The sequence below is a fragment of the Gopherus flavomarginatus genome, chromosome 1, assembly GCF_025201925.1.
Source record: "Gopherus flavomarginatus isolate rGopFla2 chromosome 1, rGopFla2.mat.asm, whole genome shotgun sequence".
NCBI classification, from domain to species: domain Eukaryota; kingdom Metazoa; phylum Chordata; order Testudines; family Testudinidae; genus Gopherus; species Gopherus flavomarginatus.
Genome location: NC_066617.1, coordinates 41364782 through 41383276, shown reverse-complemented (window position 1 = coordinate 41383276; position 18495 = coordinate 41364782). Strand labels below are relative to the sequence as shown.

At 43.5% G+C, this 18495-nt stretch overlaps 1 protein-coding gene across 3 annotated transcripts in view; it reads right to left on the bottom strand.

Annotated features, from left to right (window-relative positions):
• PANX2 (pannexin 2) overlaps positions 1-4347 on the bottom strand; it is a 28673-nt gene extending 24326 nt beyond the window's left edge. The window contains exons 1-2 of one of the 3 annotated variants that reach the window (XM_050936190.1): positions 4004-4347; positions 3181-3502 (exon numbers count right to left, since the gene is read on the bottom strand). In XM_050936190.1, the coding sequence (XP_050792147.1) occupies positions 3181-3406 (226 nt within the window). In that variant the 5' untranslated portion in view covers positions 3407-3502; positions 4004-4347. Of the gene's footprint in view, positions 1-3180; positions 3618-4003 lie in introns of those variants that run through there. The other 2 variants (XM_050936189.1, XM_050936191.1) reach the window with 2 other exon arrangements.
• Between the last annotated feature and the right edge of the window lie 14148 nt (positions 4348-18495).

Sequence of the window (18495 nt, the reverse complement as noted above, 5' to 3'; positions counted from 1 at the left end):
CTGGAAAAATTCCACCACGATTTCAACAGCTTCCACCCCACCATCAACCTCGGCCTGGACCAATTTACACGGGAGGTCCACTTCCTAGACATCACGGTGCAAATAACTCATGGTCACATTAACACCACCCTATACCGAAAACCTACCGACCGCTATGCCTACCTTCATGCCTCCAGCTTCCACCTCAGGCACACCACAGGATCCATTGTCTACAGCCAAGCACTGAGGTACAACCGCATCTGCTCTAACTCCTCAGATAGAGACCAACACCTACAAAATCTCCACCAAGCATTCTCAAAACTACAACACCTGCACGAGGAAATAAGGAAACAGATCAACAGAGCCAGACGTGTACCCAGAAGCCTCCTACTGCAAGACAAACCCAAGAAAGAAACCAACAGGACTCCACTGGCGATCCCATACAATCCTCAGCTAAAACCCCTCCAACGCATCATCAGGGATCTACAACCCATCCCGGACAATGATTCCCACACCTTCACAGGCCTTGGGTGGCAGGCCAGTCCTCACCCACAGACAACCTGCCAACCTGAAGCATATTCTCACCAGTAACTGCACACCACACCATAGTAACTCTAACTCAGGAATCAATCCATGCAACAAACCTCAATGCCAACTCTGCCCACATATCTACACCAGCGACATCATCACAGGCCCTAACCAGATCAGCTACATCATCACCGGTTCATTCACCTGCACGTCCACCAATGTAATATACGCCATCATATGCCAGCAATGCCCCTCTGCTATGAACATCGGCCAAACTGGACAGTCTCGACGGAAAAGGATAAATGGACACAAATCAGATATTAGAAATGGCAATATACAAAAACCTGCAGGAGAACACTTCAACCTCCCTGGCCACACTATAGCAGATCTTAAGGTGGCCGTCCTGCAGCAAAAACACTTCAGGACCAGACTTCAAAGAGAAACTGCTGAGCTTCAGTTCATCTACAAATTTGACACCATCAGCTCAGGATTAAACAAAGACTGTGAATGGCTTGCCAACTACAAAACCAGTTTCTCCTTCCTTGGTTTTCACACTTCAACTGCTAGAACAGGGCCTCATCCTCCCTGATTGAACTAACCTTGTTATCTCTAGCTTGCTTCTTGCTTGCATATATATACCTGCCCCTGGAAATTTCCACTGCATGCATCTGATGAAGTGAGTATTCACCCACGAAAGCTCATGCTCCAAAACGTCTGTTAGTCTATAAGGTGCCACAGGATTCCTTGCTGCTTTTACAGATCCAGACTAACACGGCTACCCCTCTGATACTTTCACCACATTAGCACTCAACACTTTCTGAAAATGAGGCCCCTTCAAGGTGTCTCAGGTTGGGCATCAAAAAACTGAGGTATTAAATATCACTATTCATGTACACCTCTACCCCGATATAGCGCAGTCCTCGGGAGCCAAAAATCCCTACTGCGTTATAGGTGAAACCCCATTATATCAGGGTAGCGGTGGCAGGGCTCCAGTGGTGATTTAAAGAGCCTGCGGCTCCGGCCACGGGGAGCCCCAGGCCCTTTAAATTGCCACCTGAGCCCCGCTGCCGGAGCCCCGGGGTAGCAGCGGCAGGGCTCTGACAGTAATTTAAAGGGCCTGGAGCTCCCCACAACAGCCAGAACTCCGGGCCCTTTAAATCACCGGCTGAGCCCCGCTGCAGCAGCTCTGGGGTAGCGGTGGCAGAGCTCCAGCGGGGTGCGATGCAGCAGGCGGAGCCCTGAGCCCTGCTGCCAGAGCCCCAGGGTTACTGCTCTATATGCGAATCCGTATTATATCGGGTTGCGTTACATCGGGGTAGAGGTGTATAAAAACCTTGAGCTATAATTTTTTTTTAAAAAAGTAACTGGTTTAAAATTGCTTTAATTTGTAACATTAAAATGTCTTCCATTTAAACAAAATAATTTGTCAAAGAGTTAATCCTTCATATGGTTTATGAATATTTAATAATGGAACCAAACAGGATACAGAGTTGTAAAAGTCAGCCCCAATGCATACACAATACGGGCTTGATTCTGTCATGCTTACTTGACAAAACTCCTACTGAAGTCAACATTACCTACTAATGCTATTAGCTGCAGACCACATTTTTAAACACAAATTTCATATCGATTTTTAGTATGCAGCCTTAGATCACCTGTGCAGTGGTCAGATTAATACAATAAAGGCTTAAGAACTCCATTCATCAAGTCCATATTTCACAGCCTAAGATTTGTTTACTTGAGAGACTACTTACTTCAAAAGACTCAAAACAATGTATGGGTCCCTAGTTTTCAAAGTTCAATATGAAGGACTGATTTCATAGACCATAAAGGCTCTGAAAGGGATGCTGTGGTCAATCTAGTTGCAAATAAAATGTTTACAAGTGTCTGAATACAGATTTTCACAATAGACAGGTAGCAACCTAGTAGGCAAATAGTTATTTTCATAATCACAATTGGGCCTACCACAATATGGATGTAGTATATATGTATAAAATTACTATTGTTCATCTAACAGTGCAGTTAAACATGCACACAATCCACTAGTAAATTTGTATAATAGAGATATGTTTAAAAATCATTTTTGGTAGATCATCATAGCTTCTGTTTAACAAATAAACTCAAATACTAAAGTGGCTGCCTCAGCTCACCTTCACAAGTATGTCCACCTGCAGCATCATAGCAATGGCCAGGAAAACACCCTTCAGCCCCAGCAAATTCCCCAGGGATCAGAGGAGTAATTGATCAGAGAAAATCACTGCCTTGCAAACACAGGGTTGGCTTGCAGTCCTATTGGTTTAAAGGAGGCTGCAGGAATAAGGAGAGCCCTCCATCTTTCCCCTTTGGGGTTGCCAAATTTGGTTGGAAGTATTCCTGGAGGTTTCACCATCTCACATAATCTTTAATTACAGATTAAGCTTTAATTCCTGGAGCCTTCAGGATAATCCTGCAGGGTTACCAACGCTGCTTGCTCCCCTGTAGAGCTTTAGCTGTCCGCAGAGAGCTACCAATCTGCAGGCCCGCTACCCACAGAGAAAGCCGCACAATGATCGCTCCACCTGCTTCCCCTTCCCTCCCGGGTTCGCCCACCTGCGCTCTAGCTACCCGCCTCCCGGGAGGGGTGAAGTGCCGAGCGGCGGCGTGCTGGGGGTGGGGGCGCCCTGCTGCCCTTACCGGCGAAGTTCTTGGTGAAGACCAGGGTGACGAGCAGAATGGGGATGAGGACGGTGCCGATGGTGACCACGCGGTCGAAGGGCAGCTCTAGCTTGAGCTGCAACAGCAGCGCCGCCAGCGAACCGGCCCTGTCGTCCTGCTGCCCGGGCAGGATCAGCTCCTTCAGCTTCTCGCCCGCCAGCAGAGCAGTAGCCATGTCCGGGTGGTTATCGATGATGTGTTGCATAAGCAGCTGCAGGCGGGTTCACGCCACACCAGGCTCCCCGGGGGGTGGCCGAGCTTCGCCTGTGCGTGACTCTCCGGAGGCGCGGGCGCTCCCAGCCTACAGGGTGACACCGACAATGAGAACAGCCCATGCAGATGGGAGCCGCAGCCAGGGACCAGGGAAGGTGGGGCGGCGGGCGGCCTTGCAGCAGTGGCACCATCTTTAGCTCGCAGGAGATGCTGCTCCTATGGAGACTGCGGGTCTGCCGCCCGGAAGTTATCCCGGGCATGCTCCGCAGCTCTGCGCTGGAGAGCTCGCACCGGCACCCAGGCAAAGCCAGGCAAAGAGGGCGAGGCAACAGAGCTAGAATATGATCGGGGCAATGATGCAACCAGAACCGCACGGTGGGAAATCAAAAAGCAACACGGGCAAGGCATGGCGAGCTGTGCAATAACATTCAGGGAAGAGCCCTGCAGGAAAAGGCCGTGAGAGGTGGGCATTCAATGATAAGAACAATGCAACGAGCTCTGCAATAACCAGCCATATAATAATAGCCGGCCAAAGCCAGGCTGCCCCAGCTAAAGTGTTGCAGACACAGGGAGGAGGGAGGGCATTTACCTTGTAACTTTGGTCTCTTCAGCTCCAAACGGATGGTGTGCGCCAAACGGTGACGTTGTAAATAACTGCAGAGGCGAAAACAGCTTCCCCCCTCTCCCCCTGCCAGGCGGAGTAACCGCACCTCCTCCAGTAATACAGTCACCCCCAAACTGGAGTGGATGTAGGGGGGATAATTTATTGGTGCTTGTTATTGCCTCTGCTGAAAGGCGCTTGCACAGAAATTTCCATCTGCCCCAGCAGCAGCAACGTGCAGAGGAATTCAAGAAGGGGCTTGCAGCGGTGGGAAGGAGGCTGCAGCCCGGGAACGAATCGACTGAACGCAAGAGGTTCTTTCAGTTGTTAAACCAAACATCTGGAGCCTGCCTAGCTGGAAGCAGCAGCTGGGGGAGGGGGGACCTGCGGGGGGAGGGGTAGCTGGGAGCGGCGTAGCTGTTACCAAGCAGGCACAGAAACACGAACGGGCTGCAGTGGTAGCGCTGCCCCGCGCTGAGGCTGCAGCGCCGCAGCACGCTCTGGGTTGCAAGCAGCCGGATTTGGTACCGGGCTATTGCCAAGCATCCTCAGTAGCCTCGCCTGAAGGGGGGCTGCCCTACCTGGGCATCTTTGCCGTCAGAACCGCCTTCCTCAGCTGGGGGGGGGGGGGGAATCAAGGGGAGGCATAGGCAGCGTTTGTGCTGGGGGACACAACATGCCCAGAGGAGGGAGCCAGATGGGCAGACTCAGGGACGATGCAGGAGATGAGGCTGAGAAAGGAGGCGATGGACTGACTGCAGGAGTGGTGGCAGAAGCTGGGAGATGAGGGATCGAGGGGAGAAAAGTTAACAACAGTGGGCTGAGCAGTTCACACTGATGGCCAGAATAGGGCAAGGGCAGCACAGAGGCTGAGTTCCTGGTTGGCTGATCTCAGCATCCCCTTTCCAGGCTGTGCTGTTAAAAGGCAGAGGGTAGATCAGGGCCTACATAAAGCAGCTCGTTATTTGAAATGATCCAATGACCTGCCGCGAGAGACTTGGCTTAACACAGTATTCAGGCTCTCCAGCTCTTGCAATTTTTTACAACCCCAGCTAGAGGAATTATGATATTACAGGAGAGCAAAGCTTTCATTTAAAAATATTAAGTTTCTAGCCCTCCTGCTTTTAGAGAAAAGCTTGAATGGTGAAGCAAGTGCACCTTGAAAGCCAACAGCCAGAAGGTGGATTTAAAAGACCCCAAACATTTTTAAAAAATCATTTAAAAACAAATCTCATGAGTTTTGGAAGCCAGACTATTTTTTAAAAGAGTTGTGGAGTTAGCAATACTGAACATTTTACACACAATACACACGTATTTATATATATCATACATATTTTTGGTGTTTAAAAGAATTCTGTTAGTTTACACAGGTTGGACCTTGAAGTAAAAATATTATCTAAGTTATGTCTGCAGGTAGCCTCATATCTGTTCACAAGTGTCATGTTTGCTGATCTGATTGCTCCTTCTCACTCTGCTCAAAACATAGTTTCACTCCTAAAATGCATTTATTTAAAAAACAGTATTTGTACTTCTTCCTTAGCACACTATCATATATCTTGGTTAACACTGTACAGATGGATTGTGTTACTTAAATTTATAGGTTTAATAGCAAATAATCACAGAAAATAATAATGCTAGTAGTTAAGTAGTCAGCTCTCAAAGTATTTTGTTATAAAATTTCCCATGTTCTTATTGTGATTTTAATTTATAATTTCATATTTATTTTCTTTTGTATAGCACAAGTTTATTCTTTGTATAGCACAAGTTTATTATACAGCAGAACCTCACAGTTACAATCACCTCGAGAATGGAGGTTGTTCATAACTGAAATATTTGTAACTCTCAACAAATCATTGTCTGTTCTTTCAAAAGTTTACAACTGAACATTGGTTTAATATAGCTTTGAAACTTTACTATGCAGAAGAAAAATGCTGCATTCCATTTATTTTTTAGTAGTTTGTTTAACACAGTACTGTACCTGCTTTCTTTTTGTCTCTGCTGCTGCCTGATTGTATACTTCCAGTTCCAAATGAGGTGTGTGTTGACTGGTCAATTCATAATTCTGGTGTTCATAACTCTGAGGTTCTACTATATTACTACAATGCTATCTGATTTTCTAGGTTGTCATAAGGCTTTTTTTCCTCATTCTCTTTGATCCACATACAAGAACTACCTTTCTCACACTTATTTCACCTCTCTCCAGCACCAGGTCACCACTTGTGTGTTGAACTTACTCCTGAAATTCATGAAGGGCCCAATACTACCTTATTTAAAATATCTCTGCAAACCAAAATTTCTACTGAAGTTTTTACTGAACAGAGATATGTTTTTTGGCTACCTAGACTCACATGACATTGATATCAATGGAATATCTGTATCACAAAATTAAGCAGTGCTTTAATTTTTTTCTGGATAGAGGCTTTAGTTTGCATAGTGGTACTGCAACCACTGAGTCACAGTTACCTCTACATATCTGAGGTATTAGGTCATACCTATTACATGCAATAGTGGTTTGGTCTTCAAGAAATATGTAATATTTTTGTTTTATTAAAAACAAATCTTATCTTTAACTAATTCCCCAACTCCACATAAACTTACGTGCAGGCTTCTTCAACTATAAGCTTGAAAAGCATATATATGTTTTAAATAAAGGAACTCACAGTAGAATTTGATAATAGAGAATTGTCATAAGGGCCCTGCTCTACCCCCATCTTCTTACTAGCAGAAACTATCCAGAATCCTCCAAGTATGCTCTCAGGAAAGCTTTATTTCCAGTCCCCTTTACCAATATAACCACAGTCCCCTATGCTCCCACCTATTTACAGTGTTTGCCAAGGTTTAAGCCTTCTCAGCAAGACCAGCAGTATCATAATACAATAAAATGCTTTCTTTCCTTTGCACTTCCTTCCTGTGCCTTTTATCAGCCCTGGACTGATGGGCCAATTGAGTTCATTATCCTCAATCAGCTTCTCCTGATGTGCTAATTAGCCTCCAGGTGATCAGAATGCTGACTCATCTCTTGCAGCCACCCCATCTCAGGTGCTGCTGCTGTTGCTGCCACTCTTCTGGAGGAAAAAGAGTTGCTGCAGCAGGACTTAATGGAGTGGGTACTGCTACTGGAGTGACTATAGCATTTTCCTTATCTTCTGGGCTGGGGGGGTGGGGTTGTTGTGGGGGGGTAGAGATGAGCAGTGCAGAGCCCTCCCCCATGTCTATCCACGCCACCAGCACTGCCTCCTTCACTGTTCTCATATTATCTGGGACTGCTTCTACTTCCCAGCCTAGGTGCTTGCTTTGTCTCTGTTTCTAACTGGAACTTCATCTGCAGCAGCAAGTAGAGACTTTTCGTCCATAAGAACACATAGGTGCCCATGCCCCCTTCCCTGGACTTGTCCTTTCCCCCTCAGCTGTGCTTAACTGGTGCCCCCCAACATTTTCCCAATGTACCCTGAAGCATCCTGCCCCTCCTTACTGCCCACCCCATCTTCCCCACTGCTGCTCGTTTATTTGTCTCTCCTGCCCCATCCTAGCCCTTTAGTGTTCATTTTTTTTGGCTTGTTTACCTTTCCTGACTCTCTTCTCCTTCCCCCCCCCCCCACCTAGGCCCATTCTAAATTGGCTTCCCTCCCCTCCCACCTTGTGTTCCCATGTCCCCCAGCACTTGTGAACCCCCCTTTTCTATTGATCCCTCATTCACTGCACCCCCCCCCCAAGGTTGCTCTACCTGTACAGCACGAATTGGACTCCTCAGTCATCTAAAGTCTCATCAGTGACTTTCTCCTGGCAGATATTATTTTCCTATCAAGGGATAACCGCCACCGATGGTCTGTATGGAAACTCAAGTACCGAGGGTTTAGAGTGCTCAGATGGAGGTGCCGGAGTTAGATGCTTAGATCTGTATGGTACCAATGGGCCCATCAATGGTGGTACCAGTGGAAGAGATGTATTTTGTCTGAGGAATGTTTCTCCTTGTCATCCCCGTTATGCCCAGTTGGTACTGAGGCTCGCTTGGAGTGGTGTTTGCTCTTGGTGCTTGGGTTTTGGGCCCTGGCAGTATCAGAAGAACCTGCAGCCTCCATGGTCCAGGATCTAGAAATCAACAATTCTGATACTGCTGACTTAGTAGAAGACAGATCTCTTTGGAGTTGACATTCTGTGGCAAGTCACAGCCTGTTTTCCTGGGGTCTTTGGAGGTCTCTGAGGTCCTTCCCTTCTTGGAGAAGTGATGGATAGAAATCTCAGGGACACTAGATCTGCTCAGAGATCAATATACAGGGGGTTCTCCTGATGTGGCTCTGACATGGGGTGAAGGGAGCATTCCATTATCAGAAGTCTCAGTTTGATCTCCTGGTTCTTCCTAGCCCTAGATTTCAGGGTTAAACAGAAGTTTCTCTTCTGTGAGATGTGTGATTCTCCAAGGCAGTGGATGCACTTGGAATGGTTGTCGTTAACTGGGACATTTGAAGCCTCGGTAGCCGAGCATACCTTTCCGAGAAGGCAAGTCTCCCTGATGGGAGAAGAGGGGAAAAAAAGGCACTCCTCTTACTAAAATTAATAATTAAACACTAAGCTACTATTAAGATAAAAAGAAAAGATAATAAGACAAGGCATACTGGAAGTGGGTACACTATAGCTGCATCTCAGGCCAAGGCGGTTGGGAAAGAACTGAGAGCAATTCATCTATTCAGCTCTATATAGCTTCAGCACGGAGTGTGAGGGTGTGTAGGGAGCATGCATGGGGCAAATAGACATTCACTAAAATCTCTGATCAAAGGTGCATAGGGCACATCCAGACCTGAAGTGGAACACCTATGGGACATTACTTGAAGAAGATGTCAGATTTCTCTTTTCATAGTCTTCCACACTCCAGAACCATTATTTGATTAAATCATATTGATTCTGCAATCAGCTTGGAGAAATACTGCATATATTGCAACTACATTGAGTGCCAGAAGGACAATGAAGATGGGATGTTGATGAGAAACAAAAAAATTGGGGTATATGTACAGCATATGGTAGGGTAAATAAGGAAACACAAAATGGCTGTCCCTAGCACAAGAACAGATGTCATCATCTAGTACCCAGACACTAGCGTATAGACACAGACACTGTGGAATAACCTAGATAATGATCATGCTTGTGGTAATAATGCCACACTAATAAAAATTTCACATGGTGCTGATAGAATCATAGTTTGATTATAGATCTCCTATATGTAGAAAGTGAAGATTATATGAACTAACTCCAGCAAAAGTTCAAAAAAGGGAATATTTTATAATCATGTACAAGCTAATTCAAACATTTTGAATAATCCATTCTGTGTCATCAATTTAAAATGTATAACTTTTCAATAGTAATGTGTGACTCCTGTGGGAGGTGGGTGGCTGTGTCCTGCTTTCTGGAGGGAAACAGTCAAGAGATCTTAAACAATAAGGAGAAAGTACATCTGCATAAAGTTCATAGAATTGTGATATTTATATTGTAATGCACATATGAATGAATAATTCAGTCTAATCATTATTTGCTAAGAAATTGTCATTTTTAAATTATACAATTGAAGTAATGTACATGGGAATAAAGAAAAAGCACCCTTTAAAATTTGTGTTTAAAACACGTTTATATGTATGTTTTGGATATTGACATTTTTGTATTTACACCTTATGTTTTGATAAGAACTATTAAAATTAGTCATTGTTTGCATATTGTAAAATCTAAATTTAAATTTCTGAAATTAAAAAGCAAGTGGTAGGGTGGGGGTGGGGCGGGATTGGGGGGAAGGTCAAGGTAGCAAATTCAGCCTGGGAGCTCTCCAGACTTTACTACCCCTGTGCCTATGAAGAAGGGGCTTCACTTTCTGAGAAGCAATTTTGAACACTACCTGCTGACCTAGGTCAGCTGTCTTCACAGCGGCATCTGCCTGCTGCTGTTGCTGATACACACACTTTCCAACATCAGCATCATCCCTGCCTTCCTGTCTGCTTGCTTTAAGGTTGCTCTACCGAGCATAGCTATTGGCAATGAGAAGTGCCCACTGGCCCCGAGCTATTATTATGGCTGTGGCTGACACAAGGTGTTTGGCAGTAAGCTAAGGCTCTGAGCCTACCGGGCAGCAAGAAATGGCTATTGAAAATGAGATGTGACTGCTGATGAGATGTGGCTACATGGCATCTACAAACTGAATGCAGGTGACTAGTTTGCAGCAGCACACTCTTCTCTTTGAAGTTTTACAGTTCAGACCTCTGGAATTTAGTAGGTACCTGGGTGTTTCCTTCCCCCACCCTCTTAAGACCCTCATTCACTTATTCTTTCTTTGCGACTCTTCACTGAGCTATGTTAGTTAGTTGCCAAGCGGAGATGAAAGATTTAAAAACAAATTCTGCATGATATAATCTTTTGATGGAAAAACAACAACGGGAGAACTTGTGGCACCTTAGACTAACAAATTTGAGCAAAAACTTTTGTGCTCAAATACTTTTGTTACCCTCTAGGGTGCCACAACTGTGCATGTTCTTTTTGCGGATACAGACTAACATGGCTGCTACTCTGAAATCTTTTGATGGAGTAGATTTAAAATAGATAATGCAGCTGCTGGTGAGCATTTAGAGAGAGTGCACCTGCCTGAGTCCCCTATTAATGTTTTTTCTTCACTGTTGTTTGATTTCTTGGTTTTAAAGGGTTTTTTGCAAACCACAAAAACAAATGAGGGCCATGTATGCATATAGCTGGGGACAGTCTCCTCCTCCTGGTACTTTTCTGCTTCACCCTACAGAGGAGTCCCAAGGTGGAAGCACCTGACCCCAGCCTCTCATTCTCTGCTTCTCCATGTGAAGAAGTTATGTGGCCTTAGTTCCTCCCCTGCTGCACCCAGTCTCACTGCCCACCCCCAGCCTATGTTGGCCTTCCAGCATTGCAGAGGGGTTAAAGGATCAACTTCAAGTTCCTTCTACTCTATCTAGCAGCAGTCTTTCCATTTGCCTTCCTCTTTGTTCTGTGAAAGTCATTGAGGTAAAAGGGAGACCTTCCTTGACCACAATCTTGGCTCCCTACAGAGGTCGTGGAATGGAGCGACACCCTTCCAGCCATTTCTGTACACTCTGTTCTGCTTTCCACATGGTGGGGACAGAATTTGCAACTGCTAGCATGTGGCATTTTTAATGCTGTGTCACTACAGGGTTAGTGAATAATCACATCCTGTCACTACTGCTTGGAGCTAGCTAAAATAAAGCTCAAGTATGGATGGATTGTTAGGTCCCAGTTCTGTAAATTGGAGTCAGTGGGACTGAGGAACCACAGGCTTCAATGATGGGAGTCATAACTACCTAGACAGATGTGTCAACCTCTTCATGGGCCACCTTGAAGAAAAAATTCTGGACAAATGCACCATGAAACCAATGACGTTCTCATCTTTTCTCCAGATAGATAGATTTCCACCACAACTTCAACAACTTTCCACCACCCTTTCATTAAATTCTCTCTAAACACTCCTACACTAGCATCAACTTCCTGTACACCACGATCAGTTTCAAGAATGGAACTCCGCAGACAACTATTACAAGAAACCCACAGACTACCACATCTATCTTCATAGATCCAGTAATCTCCCAACACACACCAAGAAATCTGTAAGCTACAGCCTGGCACTCAAATACCACAGAATATGCTCCATAGGAGGAGAGATTTAAAAGACTGGGACTTTTCAGCTTGGAAAAGAGACGACTTAGGTGATATGACAGAGGTCTATACAATGTCGACTGGCATGGAGAAAGTGAATAAGGAAATGTTATTTACTCCTTCTCATAACTCAAGAATTAGGGGTCACCCAATGAAATTAATAGGCAACACATTTAAAATCAAACAAAAGGAAGTACTTCTTCCCACAACGCACAGTCAACCTGTGGAACTCTTTGCCAAGGGGTGTTGTGAAGACCAAGACTAAGAGTTAAAAAAATAACTAGATAAGTTCATGGAGGATAGGTCCATCAATGGCTATTAGCCGGGGTGGCAAGGATGCTACACCATGCCCTGAGTGGCCCTAGCCTCTGTTTGCCAGAAGCTGGGAGTGGATGAAAGGGGATGGATCACCCAACGATGGCCTGTGCTGTTACTTCCCATTGAAGCACCTGGCACTGCCACTTTCAGAAGACAGAATACGGAGGTAGGTGGACCATTGGTCTGACCCAGTATGGCCATTCTTATGTTCTGTAAAAATTAATTATAATAATAATGTTTAGTACAGAAACTCTTCAAGATAATGACCTCTTGAGGTAGCGACAATGTGAAATAACAACCTTGGCAAATAATGCATTTTAAAAATCATGGTGTACTAGGAAATGCATATTTATATAAGTTTCCCAGTCACAAATCTAGTATTCTGGAGTAAAGTCATTAAAACATAGTCCAACAAACAAATGTTCCTTTACCGTGCCCCTCCCTTCTCCCTCCACCGCAGCCCACTCATAGTTGTTGTCCTTGGTCAATGGAGACCCAGAGTTTATAGGTGCTTTCACTTGAGTTCACCTCCCACCCTGGGTGATGGGAGGGAGAAGGCAACTTGCTCATTCCTCCAGCTGCTCATTGCTTGCTCTGGCTGCTGCTGTTCGTTGTGCCACCATTCACTCCACTGCTCCATCCTTGTGCCATTACCTTCTGCTGCCACCTCTGCACGTTGGTCTCTTGAGGTTCTACCCAGCTCTGTGATTTCAACTCTCAGTCAGGGAACTTCACTGCTAGTGCAGGCTGGGCAGTCTTTTCCACAGAAACACTGTCCCACAGCAGCTCTAAGCACTTAGACCTGATTATCAGTGATTTCAGCTCTAGTGGTCACTTAAAAAAACCAAGAGACTCTCTATGGAGCCCAATTAGTTCTGTCTTTATACAGAGGACTGGGGCAGGTCAAATAGTGCCTCTGAAGCAGAGCCCACACCACAAAGCAAAACACCTGTCCCCCACTTTCTCTCTCTCTTCACTGGGATCTGGCATCCAAACCTCCTGCTTAGTGAATGCAGTTCAGTTGAGGGTGACCAGTGCTTAATTTGTAATGAAAGAAGTTCCAGGGCTCAAGCAATTAAGTACTAGGGCTCAAGCAAGTTTTTACTTTCATAACTGATGTGGCAAGCCCAGAGGTCCCGGGGCTATGAACTGCCAAGCCTAGAGGTGCCGGGGCTCAGTCCTGGCAAGGCCTGGCACAAATTTAAGCACTGAGGATGACCCCCTCAATCAGGGCAGGCTAAGTACAGTTCTGCTTCCCTTTATTTATAAAATAATGATAACATTTCATTACCCCCATATTCAATATGAATGTGATTTGTAACAAAACACCAGCCAAAATTGATCACTTGGGCAACATAGCTCTATCTGCTGGATACCTAGGCAGAGTAGATGTATTCATGTAAATACAATCTGGTCCTGAACCTTTCCCCCACCACCACCTTCCCTCTCATCACTAGCTGTCAGCAGAGAGCTCTTTCAGACCTTGCTTACAAATCATAATTTGAAATTATTAGGTTGGCCAACATCACCAAAACAAATGTGCCAACATTGTCATAAAAGCAACAGCTGTGTGAGGAAGTTTGTCTTTGTTCATCATTTTCAAGCCTATTATGCTTGGTACAAGTATTTTATTGTATACTGTATATGCTTTTAAAGTGTGTGTCAAGGCTGATTCCCTACTCTGGTACTCTGAGTGCAGAAGGTGGAGGCCCGCAAGGATTCTAAAAATTAATACTGGCCACTCCAGGCTGATATTAAATTCCCAAGGTCAGAGAAAAGCTGTAACTTTGGATAAGTAGATGCTGCCACCACCCAAGTACAAAACCCCTTTTGGAACCCAGGAAGGCGCACTTGGGAATTCCTTCCTGTGGGGTACCCCCAAGCCCTTTCACCCCCTCCAGGAAAGACCAGAGAAAGAAAACCAGCTGTTGCCGCCAGCTAATTCAAACAATATGTGCACAAACCGCTTAGAACACAAAAATCCAATCCTGTTCTTAAAAAAGGTAAATTTTATTAAAAACAAAAAGAAAAAAATACATATGTAAACTCAGGCTATTGCTAGATTAAAACAAACAAACAACCACTTACAAGGATTAAAGCATAAAGAATACATTCTTGAGGTCTAGCTTAAAGGTTACAAGCAAAACAAAAGCATTTGGGGGTTAGCACAGAGGAATCCACAAGCCATAAAGAATTAAGAGACAAACCTAATCATATCTTCCTAGACATTTCCTGATCTACTTATATATCTGGGGGTTTCAAATGAGTAGTTACTAGGTATGATTCAGATGATTTTTCATACCTAGCCCAAAGCTTCTTACAACATAGTTGCTCTGACCCTTCTCTCCAGGAGAGCAACACAGACAGATGAGAGGGGAATCTTGTTTCAATTTTTAAAAGTTCTATCTTTCCCATTGGTTCTTTTGGCCAGGTACCCACTCACTTCCTTTTACCTATACCTGCAGTGAGACTTTTTAACTCTTTATAGGTAAAGCAAGTAGAGAACAGCTACTAACAGGGATTTTATAGCTAACTGGGTCCATAAAAGGGAACTACCCCCCTCTTCATTTATCACAGTGTGTATTAATGTTTCAATTTCAATTCAAATTTCCAACCAATGACTTAATTGGCAACACTGCCTAGTGGACCACTGGTGGTGATACGGAAATTCAGGGGGAATGTGGGGAAATCCCTGATTGCAATTAAACAGCCCATTAGCCTGAGTCCCGTAAACCTGAGTCCCCTGGTACGGGCCATCTGCAGATTTTAAATTGCAGTGTAGACATATCCGGAGTAACTTGAAAGCATTGTCTCTCTCACTAGCAGAAGTTGGTCCAATAAAAGATATTACTTCACCAACCTGGTCTACTTAGGCAGATAGATTACTCATGGTAGTAAATGTTTACAGAATTAGAGTGTGTAGGAAAGATTGTGCATGCTAACACAAGATTCAGAAGTGAAACTATCAACACAGAATTGAATCAAACTTTATACAGAGCACTGTCAAGTGCAGAAAGTAACACTGAAGAAATAAAGAAATTTTTTTTGTATTTCTTTCAGTTTTGGCAATATATAATGTTACTTGAAAACAACAGTAAATAAATTTGAGAAAGTAATTTCATGTTTGAGTTGACAGTGTCTCTAATTGTTGCCAGAGAGATAATGTCTACTTATTCCATTCTCCTGTTAGAAGATTCCAAATTCTGACTAAGGGAATTAAAGTATGTACTGAACTGCTTTGCTGAATAGGGCTTCAGCCAGTGATATCCTTCCAAGCTCCAGACTGCAGTTTACAAAATAAAGGCCCCATCCTGCCAGGTTCTGACCACCTGTAGTATCAACGCATTCAGCACCTCCCAGACAGCATTCATAATTTCACAGAGTGGTGTAAAAAGGGGTGTTTTAAAGTGTCAGTAACAAGTAATTTTATCCAAAAATTTATAGTCTAAAGAAACAAGAAAGAGTAGAGGCCACATCTTAAGAATTGTCTCTCTTTGTGCCAATCCAAGGATGTAATAGCTTCTCCTCCCGCACCCCACTGTTTCAGTCACGTGATGTTTTTAAGTGCCTTGTGGGACACCAGGGTTAAAGACAAGTAAAATATTCACAGTTATTAATTATGACTATTTTAATAATAAAGAAAAAAAGAGGAAAACCCACAAGCATGTAGTAACCAATGGCTACCTCTGTTGCAATCACTTCTGTATAACTCTTTGCGGAGTGCTTTCATCCTTTGCATAAATGAAAACCAAAATAAGCAACTCAGTAGTGAGTCCTTTTCTAACATAGCATGGATAACAAAAAGTTTGTAGATGGGCAAGGGAATTTCATTTAAGGATTGATGACTCCTGTTTGGTTCATCATGTCTAACATAAATAGTTTGTAAATAGGCAGAGATAAATGATCAAATAGAACGTTTCTTATAAACCCATCAACTCACTTTAAGAAGTGATCTTTAGACTGGGAAATTAGTGAGTACTAAGAATCTTAAACGCAAATTAAATCACATTTTGTCTCTGTTCATCAAACTTATCTTATGTCTCCCTTCTGGAGTACACTGTCCAAACAATCCAGTGCTGGACAAGAGAAGTTGTTAATATCTTAAATTACAACAGCATTTCATTATCCCATTAAAATTAATACAGTTTAAGTCAAATTGCTTGGCAATACTTTTGCAAAAATCATCTCACCTCTTTCTCTTTCATCTTTTAAAATAGTCATGTTAAAATTAAATGGTTCTCAGAGAGAGACTTTAAACTCTGTCAGGTCATCAAATAAGTTATTGTCTTTCCTTCTTAAAAATCTTGAGAGAGGATCTTGTCTTCCTGAGTTTGGTGAGGAGCTACTTTCTGGTATTGCAAGATAACTAATTTGCTAATTAGTATTTTATACTCATGATTTCTTTATATTAGGAACTAGTTATAGCAAGGTAACTTGATTCCATGTTCATAAATAAAACATCTTACTATTCACCAAGCAATGGTATCAGTAAGTTTGTTACCTTAGATTCTCCATTTAGATACAAGACATTTACAAATGAACATCATGAAAGATGCTTATAGCACAGCATTTAAGGAACCAACTATACATATTTTCCTTAGAGTTAAATTAATTAAGACTTGAACATTTATAAAATAAATAATTTTCAGAATGATTTTCTGAGAATGTTTCTAGAGTTCGTTGTGAGGGTTTAAAACTGAGGTTTTTCTTCATGAAGAGAGGAAGGGGAGAAGGAGTGACAAGATGCTCCGGGCTTACCTTTTGTGGCCTTGACAAGTGCTACACATCACTCCTCTTTGAGATCCTAGAAGAATATTTTCATAACCCTTAAACAGGAGGAGATGTCCTGCTCTTTGAGAAGACAATCCTGTCAACCAAGCAGTTCCCAAGATTACAGTGTGTAGTAGCTTCACCCACAATACACAATTAAAGATTCCTACCAAATTCTCTAAGCAGAGAGAAAAACAATTACAATAACTAAGACAGGGGTAGGCAACTTATGACACACGTGCCGAAGGCGGCACATGAGCTGATTTTCAGTGGCACTCACGCTGCCCAGATCCTGGCCACCAGTCTGGGGGGCTCTACATTTTAATTTAATTTTAAATTAAGCTTCTTAGACATTTTTAAAACATTATTTACTTTACATACAGCAATGGTTTAGTTATATATTATAGACTTATAGAAGGAGACCTTCTAAAAATGTTGAAATGTATTACTGGCACGCAAAACCTTAAATTAAAGTAAATAAACAAAGTCTCGGCACACCACTTCTGAAAGGCTGCTGACCCCTGAACTAACATTTAGCTATATCTTTCGACCATAATATAAAACAAAACAATAAAGAATATTAAAACAAAACAGAAGTAATAAAGTTGCATTCCAGAGTTTGCACAATCAGACTAGGAGGGGATAAAGACAGATCTATGGCCAAGGAGGAAGTGTTCTTGAAGCATTTGTGCCAGTCACTTATTGGGACAAAGCAGAGGTTTCCTAGCAGTTTCTTTAATTAACCTGAATATAATATTTAAGAAAATAAGCAACTAAAGCATAAGCAAGTGAACTATTCTTCTCTAAGCATCACATGCATGAAAGCAATTGTAAATATCTCCTAAAATTCAGTAAAGACAAAGGCAAGTTAAAATTATAATTTATTAATAACCATTTTTGCACCAGGATTGAGGTTTATTCCCCCTACTACAGGATCAGACTCTCTTGTTCTTGTTTCTATCTAAGTTAATGGCAAAACTCAGGCCTTAGCACCAGCTGATATTCTTCGGTTGCCAACAGGCTTCATACATTTTAGTAACTTTAATTCTAAGTTTGGAATATAACACAAGAACATAAGAACGGCCATACGGGGTCAGATCAATGGTCCATCTAACCCAATATCCTGTCTTCTGACAGTGGTTGGTGCAAGATGCTCCAGAGGGAATGGGCAGAACAGGGCAATTTCGAGTGATCCATCCCTCGTCATACAGTCCAGTGGTTCTCAAACTAGGGCCGCTGCTTGTTCAGGGAAAGCCCCTGGCGGGCCGGGCCAGTTTGTTTACCTGTCACATCTGCAGGTTCGGCTCATCGCAGCTCCCACTGGCCGTGGTTTGCTGCTCAAGGCCAATGGGGGCTACAAGAAGTGACACGGGGCGAGGGACATGCTGGCTGCCCTTCCTGCAGTCCCCATTGGCCTGGAGCGGTGAACCGCGGCCAGTGGGAGCTACGATCGGCTGAACCTGCCGACGCAGCAGGTAAACAAATTGGCCCGGCCTGCCAGGGGCTTTCCCTGAACAAGCAGTGGCCCTAGTTTGAGAACCACTGATCTAGTCCCAACATCTGGCAGTCAGAATTTGAGGGATACCCATAGCATGGGGTTGCATCCCTCACTATCTTGGCTAATAGCTATTGATGGACCTATCTTCCATGATCTTATCTAATTCTTTTTTGAACCCAGTTATAGTTATGGTCTTCACAACATCCCCAGGCAATGAGTTCCA